The sequence below is a fragment of the Plecotus auritus genome (assembly GCF_963455305.1).
Source record: "Plecotus auritus genome assembly, chromosome: 4".
NCBI lineage: Eukaryota > Metazoa > Chordata > Mammalia > Chiroptera > Vespertilionidae > Plecotus > Plecotus auritus.
In genome coordinates this window covers 99,010,555-99,031,222 of record NC_137775.1, presented here as the reverse complement: position 1 = coordinate 99,031,222, position 20,668 = coordinate 99,010,555, and the positions used below count along the sequence as shown (strand labels likewise).

General features: G+C 42.6%; 2 protein-coding genes across 4 annotated transcripts in view; one reads left to right on the top strand and one right to left on the bottom strand.

Moving 5' to 3' along the window:
- Positions 1-20,668, bottom strand: part of ILRUN (inflammation and lipid regulator with UBA-like and NBR1-like domains) — a 111,334-nt gene that overhangs the window by 29,911 nt on the left and 60,755 nt on the right. The gene's annotated exons all lie outside the window — the stretch shown is intronic.
- Positions 5,229-5,447, top strand: LOC308246435 (uncharacterized protein; the record flags this gene model as incomplete). Its single annotated transcript, XM_080664644.1, has 1 exon — positions 5,229-5,447. One exon carries the CDS (start codon positions 5,229-5,231, stop codon positions 5,445-5,447), a length of 219 nt encoding a protein of 72 aa, XP_080520770.1.

The window sequence follows — 20,668 nt, the reverse complement described above, 5'->3', positions numbered from 1 at the left end:
CAAGATTACTCTACCCAGCAAAGCTACCATTCAGAATTGAAGGTCAGATAAAGAGCTTCACAGATAAGAAAAAACTAAAGCAATTCATCACTGCCAAACCAGTATTATATGAAACGCTGAAGGGTATTTTTTAAGAAGAGGAAAAAGAAGAAAAAGGTAAAGATAAAAATTATGAACAACAAAGTGACAACAAATACATATCTATTAACAAGTCAATCTAAAAATCAAGTGAATAGGGAGGATCCAAGATGGCGGCGTAGGTAAACACCTAAACTGCTGCCTCGCACAACAATTTCAAAACTACAAAAGACAAAATGTCTGTCACCCAGAACCACGGGAAAGATGGCTGAGTGGAAGTTCTACAACTAGAAGGAAAGAGAAAAGAGCATTGAGACGTGCACAAGCGCTGAAAAGCTGAGGTACGGAGGCACGCAAATCGGGCTGGCGGTGGGCAACTGGGAGCGCTGCTTTTGTCAACCTGAAGGGAGATAAGCTCCCGATTACTCCGAACTCCAGTTTCTGGGGAGACGCGGGGGACCCAAACTCCTAAGGGGAGAAGCTGGACTGTCTACCATCAGGTTGGAAAGTGAGGGTGGCTTGCTTGCAGGGCTGCGCGCAGGAATAACTGTTTACTGCGCTGGGGCGCGTGACGCGGGGACGCGGTCGGAGACGCACAGCCGGCTGACTGGCAGCCATCACTGTTTGCCATGCCCTAGCCTAGTGACGCCCTGAGACCCCACCCCGCACAACCTACAAACACACCCAAGCTCCAAGCAGCGGCTTTAGCATATGAATGGCCTGCCCTATCGCAGCTTAACCTAGCAAATTTGCAGCCCAGGTCAGACAGCTCCAAAACCTCCAAACCCCAAGCAAAAAGGAGAAAACTGTAGTTCTCACTGTAGCTCCTGCTGGGTGGCCTCAGACAGTAGCTGACCAGCACCCCATTGGAGATCCAGAAGCCAGTGTACCTAGTGGTCAGTATGAGACACCAGATTTTAACTCCTCACATCCATAAGTGACACGTTCAAGAGGCAGACTCAGTGAGCACCAAAGTCTCACTGAAACAAGTCCTGCCCCCTAAGCGTGTCTCTAGCGCAGCAGTTCTTCCATTATAGACACAGCGGGTCCTCACAGCCAATTGGCCTGGAGGTCAATTCCTCCCAGTGTACCAACAGCAATCAAGGCTTAACTACACCAAGACTTTGCACTCAGCCCACAAAGGGGTGTACCAAGAGCGTCCACCTCAGGTGATTGGGGAGGCTGAGCTACTGGCCCCTATAGGTCACCTACCACAAAAAGCCACTCCATCAACACAGGGAAGCAGCCAAAATGCGGAGACAAAGAAACATGTCACGAATGAAAGAAATGGAGGAAAGCAAACTACTGGATGACATAGAGTTCAGAACCACATTTATAAGGTTACTCAAGAATCTTCTAAAAACCTCTGAGGAACTTAGTGAGACCTTTTAAGGATCTTAATGAGAATGCCAAAAAAATGGAAAAGGACCAGTCAGAAATTAAGCATACACTGTCTAAAATAAAGAATATACAGAAACTCAACTATAAATCAACATACTCCAAGAATCAAACCAAAGATCTGAAATATGAGGAAACAAAAAACACCCAACCAGAAAAACAAAAAGAAAAAAGAATCCAAAAATATGAAGATAGTGTAAGGAGCCTCTGGGACAACTTTAAGCGTACCAACATCTGAATTTTTGGGGTGCCAGAAAAAGAGAGAGAGCAAAATATTGAAAACCTATTAGAAGAAATAATGACAGAAAACTTTCCCTACCTGGTGAAAGAAATAGACTTACAAGTTTAGGAAGCGCACAGAACCCCATACAAGAGGAATCCAAAGAGGACCACACAAAGACACATCATAATTAAAATGCCAAGGGCAAAAGACAGAGAATCTTGAAAGCAGCAAGAGAAAAACAGTTAGTTACCTACAAGGGAGTACCCATACGACTGTCAGCTGATTTCTCAACAGAAACTATGCAGGCCAGAAGGGAGTGGCAAGAAATATTCAAAGTAATGAACAGCAAGAACCTACAACCAAGATTACTCTACCCAGCAAAGCTATCATTCAGAGTTGAAGGTCAGATAAAGAGCTTCACAGACAAGAAAAAGCTAAAGGAGTTCATCACCACCAAACCAGGATTACATGAAATGCTGAAGGGTATTCTTTAAGAAGAGGAAGAAGAAGAAAAAGGTAAAGATAAAAATTATGAACAACAAAATGACATCAAATTCATACCTACCAACAAGTGAATCTAAAAATCAAGTGAATAAAAAATCTGAAGAACATAATGGACTGGTGAATATAATAGAATCAGGGACATAGAAAGGGAGTGGACAGACAATTCTCAGGGGGAAGGGGGTGTGAGGGGTACGGAAAGTGGGAGGTAAGGGCATGGGGTGGGGTGGGGAATCAGGTGGAGGAGAGCTATGGGGGTCGAAAAAGAGGAACACCTGTAATAATCTGAACAATAAAGATTTATTAAAAAATCAAGTGAATAAAAAGTCCAATGAACAGAATAAACTGGTGAATATAATAGGATCAGGGGCATAGAAAGCGAGTGGACTGACAATTCTCGGAAGGGGTGTGGTGGGTGTGGGAAGAGACAGGACAAAAATCGTACACCTATGGATGAGGACAGTGGGGGGTTGGGGTTAGGACAAAGGGTGGGGTGGGAACCGGTGGAGGGGAGCTATGGGGGGGGAAAAAGAGGAACAACTGTAATAATCTGAACAATAAAAATTTATTAGAAAAAAAATTTAAAACAAAAGAATGCCAATTCCACTTCAAAGGAGAAGGGTAGTTTTTTTCCAACAAATGATATTAGGAAAACTGGATATCCATGTGCAAAATAATGAAGTTGGAATCTTACCTTACACCATATATAAAAACTAACTAAAAATGGATCAAAGACCTAACCATTAAGAGCTAAAATTGTAAAACTTCTAGAAGAAAACACAAAAGGAAAGTTTCATTATGTTGGATTTTAAAATGATTTTTTGGTTATGATACCAAAAAGCACAGGTAACCAAAGAAAAAAATAAATTGGAATACATCAAAATTCAAACTTTTTATACATCAAAGGGCATGATCGACAGAGTGAAAAAGCAAATCATGGAATGAAAAAAAATATTTGTAAATCATCTATCTGATAAGGAGCTAATATGCCAAATATATTAAAGAACTCTTAAAAAATAAAAATAACCTGATTAAAAAATGGGCAAAGGACTCAAATAGACAAACTGAATGATTAACAAGTATATGAAAACATGTTCAACATCACTTAGCATTAGGGAAATGCAAATCCAAACCACACACTCATTAGGATGTCTACTATAAAAAAACAGAAGATAAGTCTTGGTGAGGATGTAGAGAAATTGGAACCTTTGTGCACTACTGGTGAGAGGGTAAAATGGGACAGCCACTATGGAAAACAGTATGGCAGTTCCTCAAAAAAATTAAAAATAGAATTGCCATATGGTCTAGCAATTCCACTTCAAGGTATATACCTAAAAGAACTAAAAGCAGGGTCCTGAACAAATACTTGTATATCCATTTTCACAGCAGCATTATTCATAATACCAAAAGAAATAATCCAAGTATATACTGATGGATGAATGAATTTCAAAAGTATGGTCTATACATTGGAATAACTAAGCCTTAGAAAGGAAGGAAATTCTGAGACATGATACAATTTGATGAAATGTATGCTAAGTGAAATAAGCCAGTCACAAAAGGACAAATACTGTATGATATCTCTTATTTGAGATCCCTGGGGTAGTTGAATTCATAAAACAGAAAGTAGAATGTGGTTGTCTGGGGCCGGAGGGAGAGGAAAATGAGGAGTTATTTTTTAATGGGTACAGAGTGTCAGTTTTACAAGATGAAAAGAAAAAGAGTTCTGAAGATAGAGGGTGGTTAGTTGCATAATAATGTGAACGTACTTAATGCCACTGACGTATACTTTAAAATGGCTAAGAAGGTACATTTTGTTATGTGTATTTCACCACAATTGATTTAAAAAAAACACACACACAACCTTTATGCTTAAGGTTAATGGATAATATTATGTGGCAGAATCAAAACCAGAAGTCGGTTCTTTTGAACCCTGGTCTAGTGCTTAGCTACAATACCATGCAGCACTTCTTTCCCAACCCCTAGTCAGTTTTGAGAGTTCAGTCAATCAGGAAATAGATAATACTCTTCCTGGCAGAAAAGATGGAAATATTAACATCCTAATAATTTAAACTTTTATAGCCTATTAATAGAGCACAATCTGAGTGGGTGATAGCACAAATGCAGAAAATTAATATAGCAGGTAAGTATATTTATTTAAGCAACTTAAACTACTACTTTATATTTTAAAGTACAATTTTTAAAGATAATGCAGGGAATCAAAACTATAGCTACGAGAACATTAAGAGCCAAACATTATGCAACTGGCATAAAATACACAGATTAAAACTGTGATTTTTAACCATCATTTTTGGCATTAACACTGAAAAGCACTTAAATATGGTGTTGGATAAAATAGCTTAACATTTAAATACTGTCCATTTTATATGCAAATAGGCAGAGAAATGGCTGGTATTTTTATTCCTTCACTACTTCTGCTGAATTTCTCAACCAGTGTGACTGGGACACATGTGGTGCTTCTTGATATCTGTGGTATTATCATCAAAGGATAATTAAAAATAGAAATATTCAAACAGAAGTATTTCCAAGTAAATATTTAGTTCAACAAGAAAGTAAAATTTTTAATGTTTTTATTGATTTTAGAGAGAGAGGAAGGAAGAGGGATAGAAACATCAATGATGAGAGAGAAACACCATCAGCTGCCTCCTGCAAGCTCCCACCAGGGGTCGAGCCCCCAATTCAGGCATGTGCCCTGACCTGGAATCAAACCAACTATCTCTTGCTTCATGGGTTGATGCTCAACCACTGAGCTACACCAGCTGGGCCAGAAAGTCAAATTTTAAAAGGCACTCCTGCCCTAGCCAAGTGTCTTGGTTGGAGCATTTTCCAGTACACCAAAAGGTTGCAGGTCCAATTCCTGGTCAGGGCACATACCTAGGTTTCGGTTCGATCCCCAGTCTGGGTAAGAAGGGAAGGCAACTAACCAATTGATGTTTCTCTCTCACATCTATGTTTCTCTCTCTCTTTCTCTAAAATTCAATATAAAACATATCCTTGGGAGCTCGGGAAGATGCTGCGTGCAGTGTGGTGGTGGCTGTGCCTGGGCCTGTGTAGCTTCCTCATGGAACAGGTGAAGGCCTGGAGCCCAGTGGAGCCCCTGGAGCAGAGCCGGACGTACACGGTGCTGCAGGGACAGAACCTGGTGTTGATGAAAACCATTTTCAGCATCCTGCTGGTGACCATGATCCTTATGGCATTTTGTGTCCACAAACCCACTAGGCATCGATGACAGCAGAGCAAGCAAGTGCTTCCAGGAGTATTTGGGAACGGAATAAATTGTGTTGCACATAGGTCAGTGGAAAAGTTGGAATACGAACTTTCGTGCTTGGAAATGACCTTTGGTCTGGACAATTGGTAAATGCTGATTTAGAAAAAAACATCTAGCTGTTTTTCTGTAACACTGTAATGCAAATAACTGGCCACTAAGTCTGCTTCTAGTATTTCCTTTTATATGTGGCTACACTTGTTAAAAGTAAGACCTAAAGCTCAGCGTAAAGTTCTGTGTAAAAATGGCGTGCTCATGAGAAAGAAAACACGGTAACTGTGAATGATATAAAAACCACATTGGAAAGGACTAATCATTAATGTCTGAAAAGATTAAGAAGACTTCACATGTAGACAGAACCACTTAAGAACTACTTGGTGACAATAGGTTAAGAATCACAAACGTTTGTAATTACACTGAACTGGCCTAAAGTACTCTGGTTGCAAAGCAGTGTCCACTGTGGGGAACTTGGGCCGTCATTCCTCATGCAGCATCGGCTCTGCACACAGATGACCCCCCGGAAGTCAGGGTCACATCAGGTAGGCTATGATCATGTGTATGCTTGGGCTGGAAGGCTCTGGGGTTGGACTGAAAATGTTTCTAGTTGACCCATCTGAAAAAGAACTCCCTCCTGCTCAAACGTTCGGATCTCCCTTGTACTGCACTTAAATCTTTCCAGCCCTTGGCCTAAAAACTTGTGGCAGCTTTTCAGATTTGGAATCTAAGAGACTTAGCAGGAACTCTTAATTTTCGGCCCTGGGTGGGAAGGACTTACTCACTTGTACTAGGCAGAGTGGCAAGTGGGTATGTGTTTACACAAATTTAATTTCAGTTTTGGAAATGCTATTTGTTTCCACTGTTGGTGAACTGGATTTTCCCCCTACTTAAATGATACTTTCGTACTTACAATGTGGTCATCAGTATTTATTTTATTTTAAAGGTGCTAAGTTTAATTGTGTTGTTAAATTGAAATGCATATCTTATGCTCCAAACACAGCACTAATTTTTTTAAACCTGCACTTAATGTGAAATAACTGATGTGGGATCCTGTAACTCTCTGACTTAAGGACTTTGTTTGTAACCTTAACATTGAGTCATTCAAATGTTAAATGTGCTTTTCAGCAAATGTCAATTAAGGTAAAATTAAAAACATACCCTTGGGCCAAAACCGGTTTGGCTCAGTGGATAGAGCGTCAGCCTGCGGACTGAAAGGTCCCAGGTTCGATTCCGGTCAAGGGCATGTACCTTGGTTGCGGGCACGTCCCCAGTAGGGGGTGTGCAGGAGGCAGCTGATCGATGTTTCTCTCTCATCGATGTTTCTGACTCTCTATCCCTCTCCCTTCCTCTCTGTAAAATATCAATAAAATATATTTTAAAAAAAAAAAACATACCCTTGGGTGAGGATTAAAAAAATCACTCCTCTTGGTACACATGCTTTTAATATGAGGTTTAACTTAGGACTCTATGACACCTTCCTACAGAGTTACTATGTATGTTTTGAATACTTAACAGCATAATAAGACATAAGCCCCATTTGTCTTTTTTTACCAACTCAAACCCTAACTTTAACACAATTAGGGACAAAAGTATAAAATAGCATTACTGACAGGAAGCTCTTTGACCTAGAGATTTCAGATCATGCACACTGCATTAACACTGCTCTCCCATCTCCCTCCAAAAACAACCAGCTGTGTTTCTGGCTTCAGGGAATTGGACCGATGCAAGAATCACCAAAACAAAACAGTAACCCCTCCCTCTCAACATTCTCTCCAAGGAGAACTACACATCAGATATCACATTCACTGACATCACAGTCAAAGACAGTGATAAAGCAAAACTTCTGGAATATTTCTTCATTTTCTCCTTACTCCTCCACCCCCATTTTTCACTTTCTTCTTCATTTCTTTGGTCTGACACAACTTTTCCAAGCATCCATTCCTCTTCATTTCTACTGTAGGCTCTTAATAGGACAAAATATTTTCCAGGCTTAAATCTGAGTATAGAGTTTTGGGGAAATGAATGATTATTTATCCCTAGACTGAAGTAGGTCTAGCAACATCCACACAGAGGGTACCTTAGTGCTCACTGATGGCCCTCTGGACTTCTCAATCCTATAAAAGGAAGTCAGCTTCACCGCCCACTCACATCTGAGGCTATAAAGGGCTGGCTGGGCTCTCACAGAGCAGCTGAAGTTCTGGAGAGATATCTCAGCTGTGGGAGGTTGCCACCGAGGACTCTAAGGTCTAAACCCCAAACTGGGTTTCCCAGCCCAGAGAATCAGAACTGATAAAGGTGCCCACATAACATCTCGCTATGAAAAGCAACAGAGTTGCTGTCTGTCAGAGAGAGATGGCTGGAAACTCAGGCACCCTCTTAAAGGGCCAACACACAAAATTTGTGTGCAGCCACTTATCTTGGGCACCGGCAGAGGGAAGGAAGAGTGGACTGGAGCTGTGTGAGTAGAAGCCAAGGTTGGGGGTTCTGGGGTTAGAGCCTGGTTTCCTGTGCTGAGTCATTTCCTCACACTGTGAAGAACCCCTTTCTCAGGCAGACTTTTGCCATCCAGTTGGTTTTTGCCTGGGAGGAAGGCAGTTGCCCCACCCTATTGGAAAATCCTTGCCCCTCCCTGTGTAGTTTCTGAGACCCATTAAGACAGTGGTCGGCAAACCACAGCTCGCGAGCCACATGCGGCTCTTTGGCCCCTTGAGTGTGGCTCTTCCACAAAATACCACATGTGTCGAGCCACATGCGGCTCTTTGGCCCCTTGAGTGTGGCTCTTCCACAAAATGCCACGTGCAGGCATGCACGTACAGTGCGACTGAAACTCCGTGGCCCATGCGCAGAAGTTGGTTTTCGGCCTGGGCGAGTCTATTTTGAAAAAGTGGCATTAGAACATTCAAGGGGCCAAAGAGCCGCATGTGGCTCGCGAGCTGCGGTTTGCCAACCACTGCATTAAGAGACTAAGAATAGCTGAAACCGGTTTGGCTCGGTTGATAGAGCGTCAGCCTGCGGACTGAAGGGTCCCAGGTTCGAGTCCGGTCAAGGGCATGTACCTTGGTTGCGGGCACATCCCCAGTAGGGGGTGTGCAGGAGGCAGCTGATTGATGTTTCTCTCTCATCGATGTTTCCAGCTCTCTATCCCTCTCCCTTCCTCTCTGTAAAAAATCAATAAAATATATTAAAAAAAAAAAAAAAGAGACTAAGAATAACAATTAGCCCCCAGGCAGAAGCAATTGCCCTACCCTGTTGGAAAACCTCTCACCACACCTGTGGATGATTGCCTGAAGCTACTCAAGACTGAATAAAATCAATCTGAAGGAAGAGGAAGGTCTCTGGAGACTTTGAGTTTAGGTCTGATCTAATTAGTCAGAAACAGTGTTTGACACTGTCCTGCACTAGAGATTTGGAGGTGTAGCAGATCTACCTAGTACATAGTCACAAACCCAAACAGGCAGACAAAAAACAACACCCAAACAAAAGAACAAGAGTTCTACAGAAGAAGAGCTAAATGAGATGGAGATAAGAAATTTATTAGACGTAAGGTTCAGAATAATGATGGCGAAGATGCTCAAAAGCATAAAAAAAGATACAGTAACTATGAAGAATGACATAGCACTAACAAAGAACACAGTGGGAGGAATACACAGCAGGTTAGGGGAAGCCGAGGATTCGACCAGTGAATTAGAAGACAGGGTAGAAAAAAATCACTCAGAGAACCAAGAAGAAAAAAAAAATTTTAAAAGAGGAGGACAGCTTAAAGGAGTTGTGCGACAACGTGAAACAGAACAATATTTGCATAATAGGTGTGCCAGAAGAAGAGTGAGCAAGGGACAGAGAACGTGTTTGAAGAAATAATGGCAGAACCCTAGCTGGTTTGGCTCAGTGTATAGAGCGTCAGCCTGCGGCCTGAAGAGTCCTAGGTTCGATTCCCATCAAGGGCACATGCCCAGGTGTGGGTTCAATCCCCAGTAGGGGATGTGCAGGAGACAGCCAATCAATGATTTTCTCTCATCATTGATGTTTCTATCTCTCCCTTTCCCTTCCTCACTTGAAATCAATTTAAAAAAAAAAAAAAAAAAAGGAAAGAAAGAAAGAATGGCAGAAAACTTCCCTAACCTGGTGAAAGAAAAAGTCACACAAGTCCAGGAGACATGGAGAGTCTTAAGCAAGAAGAATCCCAAAAGGATCATGCACAGACACATCATAATTAAAATGCCCCAAATTAAAGACAAAGAAAAAAATCTTAAAGGCAGCAAGAGAAATGCAAACTGTTACCTACAAAGTAGCTCCCATAAGGCTGTCAGCTAATGTCTCATCAGAAACTACAGGCCAGAAGGAAATGGCATGAAGTATTCAAGGTAATGAAAAGCAAGGATCTGAAACCAAGATACTATATCCAGCAAGTCTATTATTCAAATTAGATGGTGAAATAAAGAGCTTCCCAGATCAAAAAACCAAAAAGACTAAAGGTGTTTATCACACCAAACCAGCACTGCAAGAAATGCTAAAGGGACTGCTGTAATGAGAAGAAATAGAGAGAGAAACATAAGAATGCAGAATTAAAATGGCAATAAGTACCCATCAATAATAACCTTAAATATAAATGGATTAAGTGCTCCAATCATAAGACATAGGGTAGCTGAATGCATACAAAAACAACTAAATTATATCTTGTCTACAATACACCCAGCTCAGAACAAAGGACTCACACAGGATGCGAGTGAAGGTATGGGAAAAAAATTGTTATGCAAATGGAGACAAAAAAAAAAAAAAAAAGCTGGGGTAGCAGTACCCATATCAGACAAAATAGACTTCAAAATGAAGGCCATCAGAAGAGAAAACAATGATACAATAAGAGGGTATAACCCTGCTAAACATATATGCACCCAATATAGGTGCACCTAAGTATATAAACAATTTTCTAGAGGACTTTAAGGGAGAGACTGACAACAATACAGTCATAATAGGGGACTTTAACACCATGCTGACTTCACTGGATAGATCTTCCAGACAAAAAAATTAAAAAGGAAACAGTGGAGAAACCAAGATGGCGGCATAGGTAAGCACCTAAACTGCTGTCCCGCACAACAATTTCAAAACTACAACTAAAAGACAGAACGGACACCATCCAGAACCACAGGAAAGCTGGCTGAGTGGAAATTCTACAACTAGAAGGAAAGAGGAAAGCTCACGGAGAAGGAGCGGCAAAGGGCTGAGGTACCGAGACATGCGCATGCAGAGAAGAAGGGCGGCGGAGTGCCTGGCTGGCTTTCTCTGGCGGGACGGGGAAAGAAGCCCCCGACTGCACTGAACCCCAGTTCCGACTGCAGTGAACCTCAGTAACAGATGAAATCCTGTGGACCCAGGCTCATACAGGGGGAGTTTGGACTGTCAGGTAGAGAGAAAGGCACACGGAGACTCGGAGACTCGGGAGCCGCGGCGGCAGGGATCTGAAGGTGCGAGTGTGCACAAAGACTGACTGCGGAGGTTACCACAGGCTATCCCTAGCGGAAAGGAGTCGGAAGCTCCTGACTGCACTGAACCCCAGTTCCGACTGCACTGAACCGCAGTTCCGGGCGAGCCCCTGGGGACCCACGCTCTTGTGGGGGAAATCTGGACTGTAAGGCAGAAACTCGGGAACCGGGGAAGACAGAGGTCTGGAGACTTGCGCACAAGGGCAGGGCTGACAGGAAGCCAAGACTGTCTGCTCTGCCCTGAGACTCCACCCCTTCCAAGCTGAGCACAGAGGCTTTTGCAATCTGGCAAGGCTAATCCTATAAGGCTGTCTCCAGCACCGAAAATCTCCCAGTGTAGATACAGCTGATCCTCACAGCCAACTGGCCTGCAGGTCAATTCCTCCCAGTGATACCAACAACAATCAAGACTTAACTACAACAAGACTGTACACACAGTCCACAAAGGGGTGCACCAAGAGTGTCCACCTCAGGTTAACTGGGGAGGCAGACCCACTGGGCCATATAGGAAACCTAGCACACAAAGCTACTCTGCCAACTCAGGGAAGCAGTGAAAAATGGGGAGACGAAGAAACAGATCACAAACGAAAGAAAGGGAGGAAAACAAACGACTGGATATAGAATTCTAAACCACGGTTATAAGGCTCTTCAAGAATATCCTAGAAAAGGCCGATAAATATAACGAGACCCTCGAAGATATGAAAAAGGACCAACTAGAAATTAAACATACACTGACTGAAATAAAAAATATTATACAGAGACCCAACAGCAGACTAGAGGAATGCAAGAATCAAGTCAAAGGTTTGAAATACAAAGAAGCAAAAAACACTCAACCGGAAAAGCAAAAAAAAAAAAGAAAAAAGAATCCAAAAAGTTGAAGATAGTGTAAGAAGCATCTGGGACAACTTCAAGCATACCAACATCAGAATTATGGGGGTGCCAGAAGAAGAGAGAGAACAAGATACTGAAAACCTATTGGAAGAAATATTGACAGAAAACTTCCCCACCTGGTGAAAGAAATAGACTTACAAGTCCAGGAAGCGCAGAGAACCCCAAACAAAAGGAATCCAAAAAGGACCACACAAAGACACATCATAATTAAAATGCCAAGAGCAAAAGACAAAGAGAGAATATTAAAAGCAGCAAGAGAAAAACAGCTAATTACCTACAAGGGAGCACCCATACTATTGTCAGCTGATTTCTCAACAGAAACTATGCAGGCCAGATGGGAGTGGCAAGAAATATTCAAAGTGATGAATAGCAAGAACCTACAACCAAGATTACTCTACCTAGCAAAGCTATCATTCAGAATTGAAGGGCAGATAAAGAGCTTCACAGATAAGAAAAAGCTGAAGGAGTTCATCACCACCAAACCAGTATTATATGAAATGCTGAAAGGTATTCTTTAAGAAGAGGAAGAAGAAAAAAGTAAAGAGAAAAATTATGAACAACAAATACATATCTATCAACAAGTGAACCTAAAAATCAAGTGAATTAAAAATCTGAGGAACAGAATAAACTGGTGAATATAATAGAATCAGGGACATAGAAAGGGAGTGGATTGATAATTCTCAGGGGGAAAAGGATATGGAGGGTGCAAGAAGAGACTGGACAAAAATCGTACACCTATGGATGAGGACAGTGTAGGGGGAGGTAAGGGCAAAGGGTGGGGTGGGAACCGGGTGGAGGGGAGCTATGGGGGGAAAAAGGAGAAACAACTGTAATAATCTGAACAATAAAGATTTATTAAATTTAAAAAAAAAAGGAAACAGTGACTCTAAAGGACACACTGGATCAGATGGATTTAATTTACATTTATATAACATTTCACACTAAAGGTGCAGAATATACATTCTTCTCAAGTACACATGGGTCATTCACAAAGATAAACCACATGTTAGAACACAAAACAAGTCTCTATAAGTTCAAGACTGAAATCATAGCAAGCATCTTGTCAGTTCACAATGGAATGAAATGAGAAATCAATTACAGTAAAAACACCCGAAAACACTCAAACACATGGAGGTTAAATAACATGTTACTGAACAATGAACGGGTTACCAATAAGATCAAGAAAGATAAAAAAAACTTCCTGGAGCCCAGGCTGGTTTGGCTCAGTGGACAGAGCGTACGTAGGCCTGTGAACTAAGGTTCCTGGGTTCGATTCTGGTCAAGGGCACATGCCTGGGTTGCGGGCACGTACCCAGGAGGGGGCGTGCAGGAGGCAACCGATCAATATTCTCCCTCATCATTGCTGTTTCTCTCTCTCTCTCTCTCTCTCTCTCCCTCTCCTTTCCTCTCTAAAATCAAGAAAAATATATTAAATAAAAAAAAAATTTCCTGGAAACAAATGAAAATGAACAGAAAACAACCCAGTAAAAGCAATTCTGAGAGGAAAGTTCATAGCACTACAGGGCCTACCTTAGAAAACAAGAAAAATTAATAACAGACTATTTAACCCTACAACTTAAAGAACTAAACAGAGAACAAGCAAAGCACAGAAAAAAAAAAAAAAAAGAAAAGCACAGAGTAAGTAGAAGGAAGGAAATAATAGAGACTAGAGCAGAAATACATGACAGAGAGACTACAAAAACAATACCAAAAAAAAAAAAAAATCGATGTAACCAAGAGCTGGTTCTTTGAAAAGATAAACAAGTTTGATGAACTGTTAGCCAGACTTATCAAGAAACAAAGAGAGAGGACCCAAATAAATAAAATCAGAGCAGTAACAATGGACACCACAGAAAAGCAAAGGACTGTAAGAAAATACTATGAACAACTATATACCAACAAGCTGCACAATGTGGATGAAATAGACAAATTCCTAGAAAAATACAAACTCCCAAAATGGAATCAGGAAGAATCAGAAAACATGAATAAGTCCATAACAACTGATGAAATAGAAGCAGTAATAAAAAAAAAAAACTCCCAGCAAACAAAAGCACGGGTCCAGATGGCTTCACAGGAGGGTTTTACCAAACATTCAAAGAACTAACACCTATCCTCCTCAAACTATTCCAAAAAATTCGAGAGAAAGGAACACTTCCAAGCTCTTTTTTATGAGGCCAGCTCTTTTTTATCCTAATTCCAAAACCAGATAAAGACACTAAAAAGGAAGAGAACTACTGGCCAATATCCCTGATGAACACACACGCTAAAATCCTCAACAAAATATTAGCAAATCAAATCCAGCAATATATTAAAAAGATTATACCCCCATGATCAAGTGGAATTTAGTCCAAGGATGCAAGATTGATACAATATTCACAAATCAATAAACGTGATACATCACATAAAGAGATTGAAAGACAAAAATCACAAGATCTTATCAATAGATGCAGAAAAAGCATTCAACAAAATCCAACACCCGTTTTTGATAAAAACTCTCAGCACAGTGGGAATAGAGGGATCATATCTCAACATGATAAAGGCCATATATGACAAACCTACAGCTAACATCATACTCAATGGGCAAAAACTAAAACCATTCCCCCTAAGAACAGGAACAAGACAAAGATGTCCACTTTCACCACTCTTACTCAACACTAGAGGCCCGGTGCACTTGTGCATGGGGGGGGAGAGGGGTGACCCCTCAGCCCGGCCTGCACCCTCTCCAATCCAGGACCCCTCGGGGGATGTCCAACTGCCAGTTTAGGCCCAATCCCTATGTACTAGCTGAACAATACCCTCCATATAACAGACTCTACACAAATGTTTTATTTTGAATAACTATAGCATCCTATCTAATAAAAGAGTAATATGCAAATTAACCATCACTCTGCTACACCACAAGCCACGCCCACAAGCCAATCAGGAGCGAATATGCAAATAAACCCAACCAAGATGGCTATGGCCACAGAGAGCAGGAGGGAGGCTTGGGTTTCCCCGGCAATGGAGGAAGCCAAGCTTTCCGCCTGCCCTTGCCTGCCTAGGCCTCCACTCAAGGCTACAAAGTTTCAAAGATAGAAGATACATAAATCCAAACAGAAATGGCTTCGGCCACGGAGCAAGCAGGAGGCTTGGCTCCGCTCCAGGCTACAAAGTTTCAATTGTAGAAGATAAATAAACCCCAGATACCAGGGCCTCCGCTTGGGTCGCCAGGGGGCGTGGCCAGCCTACAAACCACCACAGGCCCCTCGCCCAGGCCGCCCCACACCCCAAGGGAACCCCCACCCTGATCCGGGACACCCTTCAGGGCAAACCAGCTGGCCTCCACCCATGCACCAGGCCTCTATCCTATCTAATAAAAGAGTAATATACAGATTGACCATCACTCCAACACACAAGATGGCCACCACAAGATGGCCAGCAAGGGAGGGCAGTTGGGAGGCACCAGGCCTGCAAGGGAGGGCAGTTGTGGGTGATCAGGCCAGCAGGGGAGGGCAGTTAGGGGTGACCAAGCCGGCAGAGGAGGAAAGCTGGGGGCGACCAGGCCTACAGGGAAAGGCAGTTGGGAGAGACCCAGGCCTGCAGGGGAGGGCAGTTAGGGGTGACCAGGCCTGCAGGGGAGGGCAGTTGGGGGAGACCCAGGCCTGCAGGGGAGAGCAGTTGGGGGGGACCATGCCTGCAGGGGAGGGCAGTTAGGGGTGACCAGGCCTGCAGGGGAGGGCAGTTAGGGGTGACCATGCCTGCAGGGGAGGGCAGTTAGGGGAAAACAGGCTGGCAGGGGAGCAGTTAGGCATCAACCAGGCTGGCAGGGGAGTGGTTAGGGGGTGATCAGGCTGGCAGGCAGAAGTGGTTAGGGGCAATCAGGAAGGCAGGCAGACGAGCAGTTGGGTGCCAGCAGTCCTGGATTGTGAGATGGATGTCCAACTGCCCTCGAGGGGTCCCAGACTGGAGAGGGTGCAGGTTGGGCTGAGGGACAACCCCCCCCCTCCGTGCACGTAATTCGTGCACCGGGCCTCTAGTACAATACTAAAAAGAAAAAAACACGCCAAAAACAAAGACATAACTATACTAATATGAAAAATCTCAGACAAATGTATACATTAAGTTAAAAGCAAGAATAATGGATATGATGAGCCCCTTTATATTTTAACCCTTCTCTAAACATGTATAGTATATTTAAAAAAGGAACTATAAGGATGTTTCCTTTGGGGATGGGAGAAGATAGAGGGGTAAATCGGCAGTTGGACATCCTTCACACAATTCGAGACCGCTGGCTCCTAACCGCTCACCTGCCTGCATGCCTGATAGCCCCTAATCACTCTGCCTGCCTGCCTGATTGCCCCTAACCACTCTGCCTGCCTGATGCCCCTAACCACTCCCCTGCTGGCCTGATTGCCCCTAACCGCTCTCCCCTACTGGCCTGATCGCCCCTAACCGCTCTCCTCTGCCAGCCTGATCACCCCTAACCGTTCTCCTCTACCAGCCTGATCGTCCCTAACCACTCTCCCCTGCCAGCCTGATCTCCCCTACCTGCTCTCCCCTGCCGGCCTGATCGCCCCTAACCGCTCTACTTACCTACCTGATTACCCCTAACCACCTCTGCCTCAGCCCCCGCCTCTGTGGCTTGTCCGGAAGGACATCTGGAAGACGTCTGGTCTATCAGGCCTAATTAGCATATTACCCTTTTATTAGTATAGATATTACTGGAAGTCCTCGCCACAGCGATCAGACAAGAAGAAGAAATAACAGTCATCCAAATTGGAAAGGAAGAAGTAAAACTCTCATTATTTGCAGATGACATGATATTGTACATAGAAAACCCTATAGACTCCACCAGAAAACACCAGATTGAATAAGTAAGTTTGGCAATGTAGCAGGATACAAAATTAACACCCAAATATTGATGGCTTTTTGATACACCAATAATGAATTTTCAGAAAGAGAAACTAAACAAACAATCCCATTTACCATTGCAACACAAAAAATAAGATACCTAGGAATAAACTTAACTAAGGAGGTAAAATACTTGTACTAGGAAAACTGCAGGACGTTGATAAAAGAGACAGAGGAAGATATAAACAAGTGGAAGAATATATCATGTTCATGGATTGGTAGAATTAAGATCATTAAAATGCCCATACTACCCAAGGCAATCTACAGATTCAATGCAATCCCTATTAAAATACCAACAGCATATTTCACAGATCTAGAACAAATACTCCAAAAACTTATATGGAACCAAAAAAAAGACCACAAATAGCTGCAGCAATCTTGAGAAAGAAGAACAAAGTTGGAAGAATCACAATACCAGATATCAAGTTATACTACAAAGCCACCATAATCAAAACAGCCTGGTACTGGCACAAGAACAGGTGTATAAATCAATGAAACAGAAGAGAGACCCCAGAAATCGACCCAAAACAATATGCTCAATTAATATTTGATAAAGGAAGCAAGAGCATACAATGGAGTCAAGACAGTCTCTTCAATAAATGGTGTTGGGAAAATTAGACAGATACATGCAAAAAAATTAAACTAGACCACCAACTTACACCATACACAAGAATAAACTCAAAATGGATAAAAGACTTAAATGTAAGTCGGAAAAATCCTAGAAGAAAGCACAGGCAGCAAAATCTCAGACATCTCTCATAGCAATGTTTATGGATACATCTCCAAGGACAAAGGAAACTAAGGAAAAAATAAACAAATGGGACTATATCATACTAAAAAGCTTCTGCACAGCAAAAGAAATCATCAACAAAACAAAAAGGGAGCCCACTGTATGGGAGAACATATTAAGCAACAATACATCAGATAAAGGGTTAATATCCAAAATATATAAGGAACTCATACAACTTAACAAAAGAAAGACAAAAAATCCAAGTAAAAAATGGACAAAGGAGAGAAACCAAGATGGCACCTATACTTGCTGCCTCTCACAACCACATCAAAACCACAACTAAATGGCAGGACAACTACTACCCAGAACCGTGGAAAAGCTTGCTGAGATGAAGTCCCACAACTAGAGAGGTGAAGAAAGCGCATCAAGACTGGTAAGAGGTACAGAGGCGCGGAAAGTGCTGGCACCTGAATGTGCTGCTTTTTAAACTGGGAGGGAGATACAAGCTCCTGCTTGCTCTGAACTCCAGTTCTGGGCGAGACTCTGGGGGACCCAGGCACATATGGGGAGAAACTGGACTGTTGGGCATCGGGACAGGAACGCGAGGGCGGCTTACTCTTAGAAGTGCTCACAGCAATCATTGTTCCTGCAAGAGGGCGCCGGAAGCGGAGAGCCAGGGACTTCTCCAGTTCAGGACAGCCATCCCTGTTTGCTCCGCCTTGGTGATTCCCAGAGAACCCGCCCCACCCAATTTACAACCCCACCCAAGCTGTGCACATCAGCTTTTGCATATGAATGGCCTGTTCTATCGCCTAAAATTAAACTGCAGCCGAAACCGGTTTGGCTCAGTGGATAGAGCGTCGGCCTGCGGACTCAAGGGTCCCGGGTTCGATTCTGGTCAAGGGCATGTACCTTGGTTGCGGGCACATCCCCAGTGGGAGGTGTGCAGGAGGCAGCTGATCGATGTTTCTCTCTCATCGATGTTTCTAGCTCTCTATCCCTTTCCCTTCCTCTCTGTAAAATATCAATAAAATATATTTTAAAAAAACACAAAAAAAACTGCAGTTGGGTCAGAGAGACCCAGAGATTCCAAAAGAGGGCCCACTGCCTGGCAGCAGCAGCAGCAGCAGTCTTGCTTCATAACTGGGCCTCGTCTGGGCACTTCCAAACCCCCATACAAAGAGGAGGAATCTGCAGATCTCTCTGTAGCTCCTGCTGGGCAGCCCCCGACAGTGGCTAACCTTGCACCTCTGTGGAGAAGTAAGAACCAGTGTACCCAGTGGTCAGAGTGAGACCATACCGTAATACAAATCTTCACATCCATAAGAGACACACTCAAGGGGCAGACTCAGTGAGCACCAAAGCCCTACTGAAGCAAGTCCTGCCCCATAAGGGTGTCTCCTGCGCAACAGATCGTCCTGTGTAGACACAGCTGGTCACCACAGCCAATTGGCCTGGAGGTCAATTCCTCCCAGTGATACCAACAGCAATCAAGGGTTAACTACAACAAGACTGTGTAAGCAGCCCACAAAGGGGTGCAACAAGAGCATCCACCTCAGGTGTCTGGGGAGGCTGAGCCACTGGGCCCTATAGGACACCTACCACACAAGGCCACTCTATCAACTCAAAGAGACTTAGCAGCTACCCAATACATAAAAACAAACACAGGGAAGCAGCCAAAATGCAGAGACAAAGAAACAGGTCACAAATGAAAGAAATGGAGGAAAGCAAACTACTGGATATAGAGTTCAAAACCACGGTTATAAGGTTACTCAAGAATCTTCTAGAAACCTCTGATAAATTTAGTGAGACCCTTGAGGATATAAAAAAGGACCAACTAGAAATTAAGTATACACTGACTGAAATAAAGAATAATATACAGAGATTCAACAGCAGACTAGAGGATCCCAAGAATCAAGTCAAAGATTTGAAATATGAAGAAGCAAAAAACACCCAACCGGAAAAGCAAAAAGAATCCAAAAATATGAAGATAGTGTAAAGAGCCTCTGGGAGAACTTCAAACATAACAACATCCGAATTATGGGGGTGCCAGAAGAAGAGAGAGAGCAAGATATTGAAAACCTTTTGGAAGAAATAATGACAGAAAACTTCCCCTACCTGGTGAAAGAAGTAGACTTACAAGTCCAGGAAGTGCAGAGAACCCCAAACAAAAGGAATCTAAAGAGGACCACACCAAGACACATCATAATTAAAATGCCAAGAGCAAAAGACAAAGAGAGAATCTTAAAAGCAGCAAGAGAAAAACAGTTAGTTACCTACAAGGGAGTACCCATATGACTGTCAGCTGATTTCTCAACAGAAACTATGCAGGCCAGAAGGAAGTAGCAAGAAATATTCAAAGTGATGAATAGCAAGGACCTACAACCAAGATTACTCTACTCAGCAAAGCTATCATTTAGAATCGAAGGTCAGATAAAGAGCTTCACAGACAAGAAAAAGCTAAAGGAGTTCATCACCACCAAACCAGTATTATATGAAATGCTGAAGGGTACTTTCTAAGAAGAGGGGAAAAAAGGTAAAGATAAAAATTATAAACAAAGTGACAACAAATACATATCAACAAGTGAATCTAAAAAATCAAGTGAATAAAAAATCTGAAGAACAGAATAAACTGGTGAATATAATAGAATCAGGGGCATAGAAAAGGAGTGGACTGACAATTCTCGGGGGGAAGAGAGGGTGAAGGGTGCAGGAAGAGATTGGACAAAAATCTTACACCTATGGATGAGGACAATGGGGGTTGGGGGTAAAGGCATGGGGTGGGGTGGGAACCGGGTGGAGGGGAGCTATGGGGAGGAAAAAGAGGAACAACTATAATAATCTGAACAACAAAGATTTATTTTTTTAAAAAATGGACAAAGGACCTAAAATGGACTCTTCTCCAAAGTGGACATACAGATGGCCAAGAGACATATAAAAAGATGCTGAAAGTCACTGATCATCAGAGAGATACAAAGTAAAACAACAATGAGGTATCACCTCACATCTGTCAGAATGGCTACCATCAACAAATGACAAATGCTGGCAAGGATGTGATGTGGAGAAAAGGGAACCCTACCTAGTTCACTGCTGGTGGGAATGCAGACTGGTGCAGCCATTATGGAAAACAGTATGGAGTTTCCTCAAAATATTAAATATGGAACTGCCATTTTACCCGGTGATATCACTTCTAGAAATAT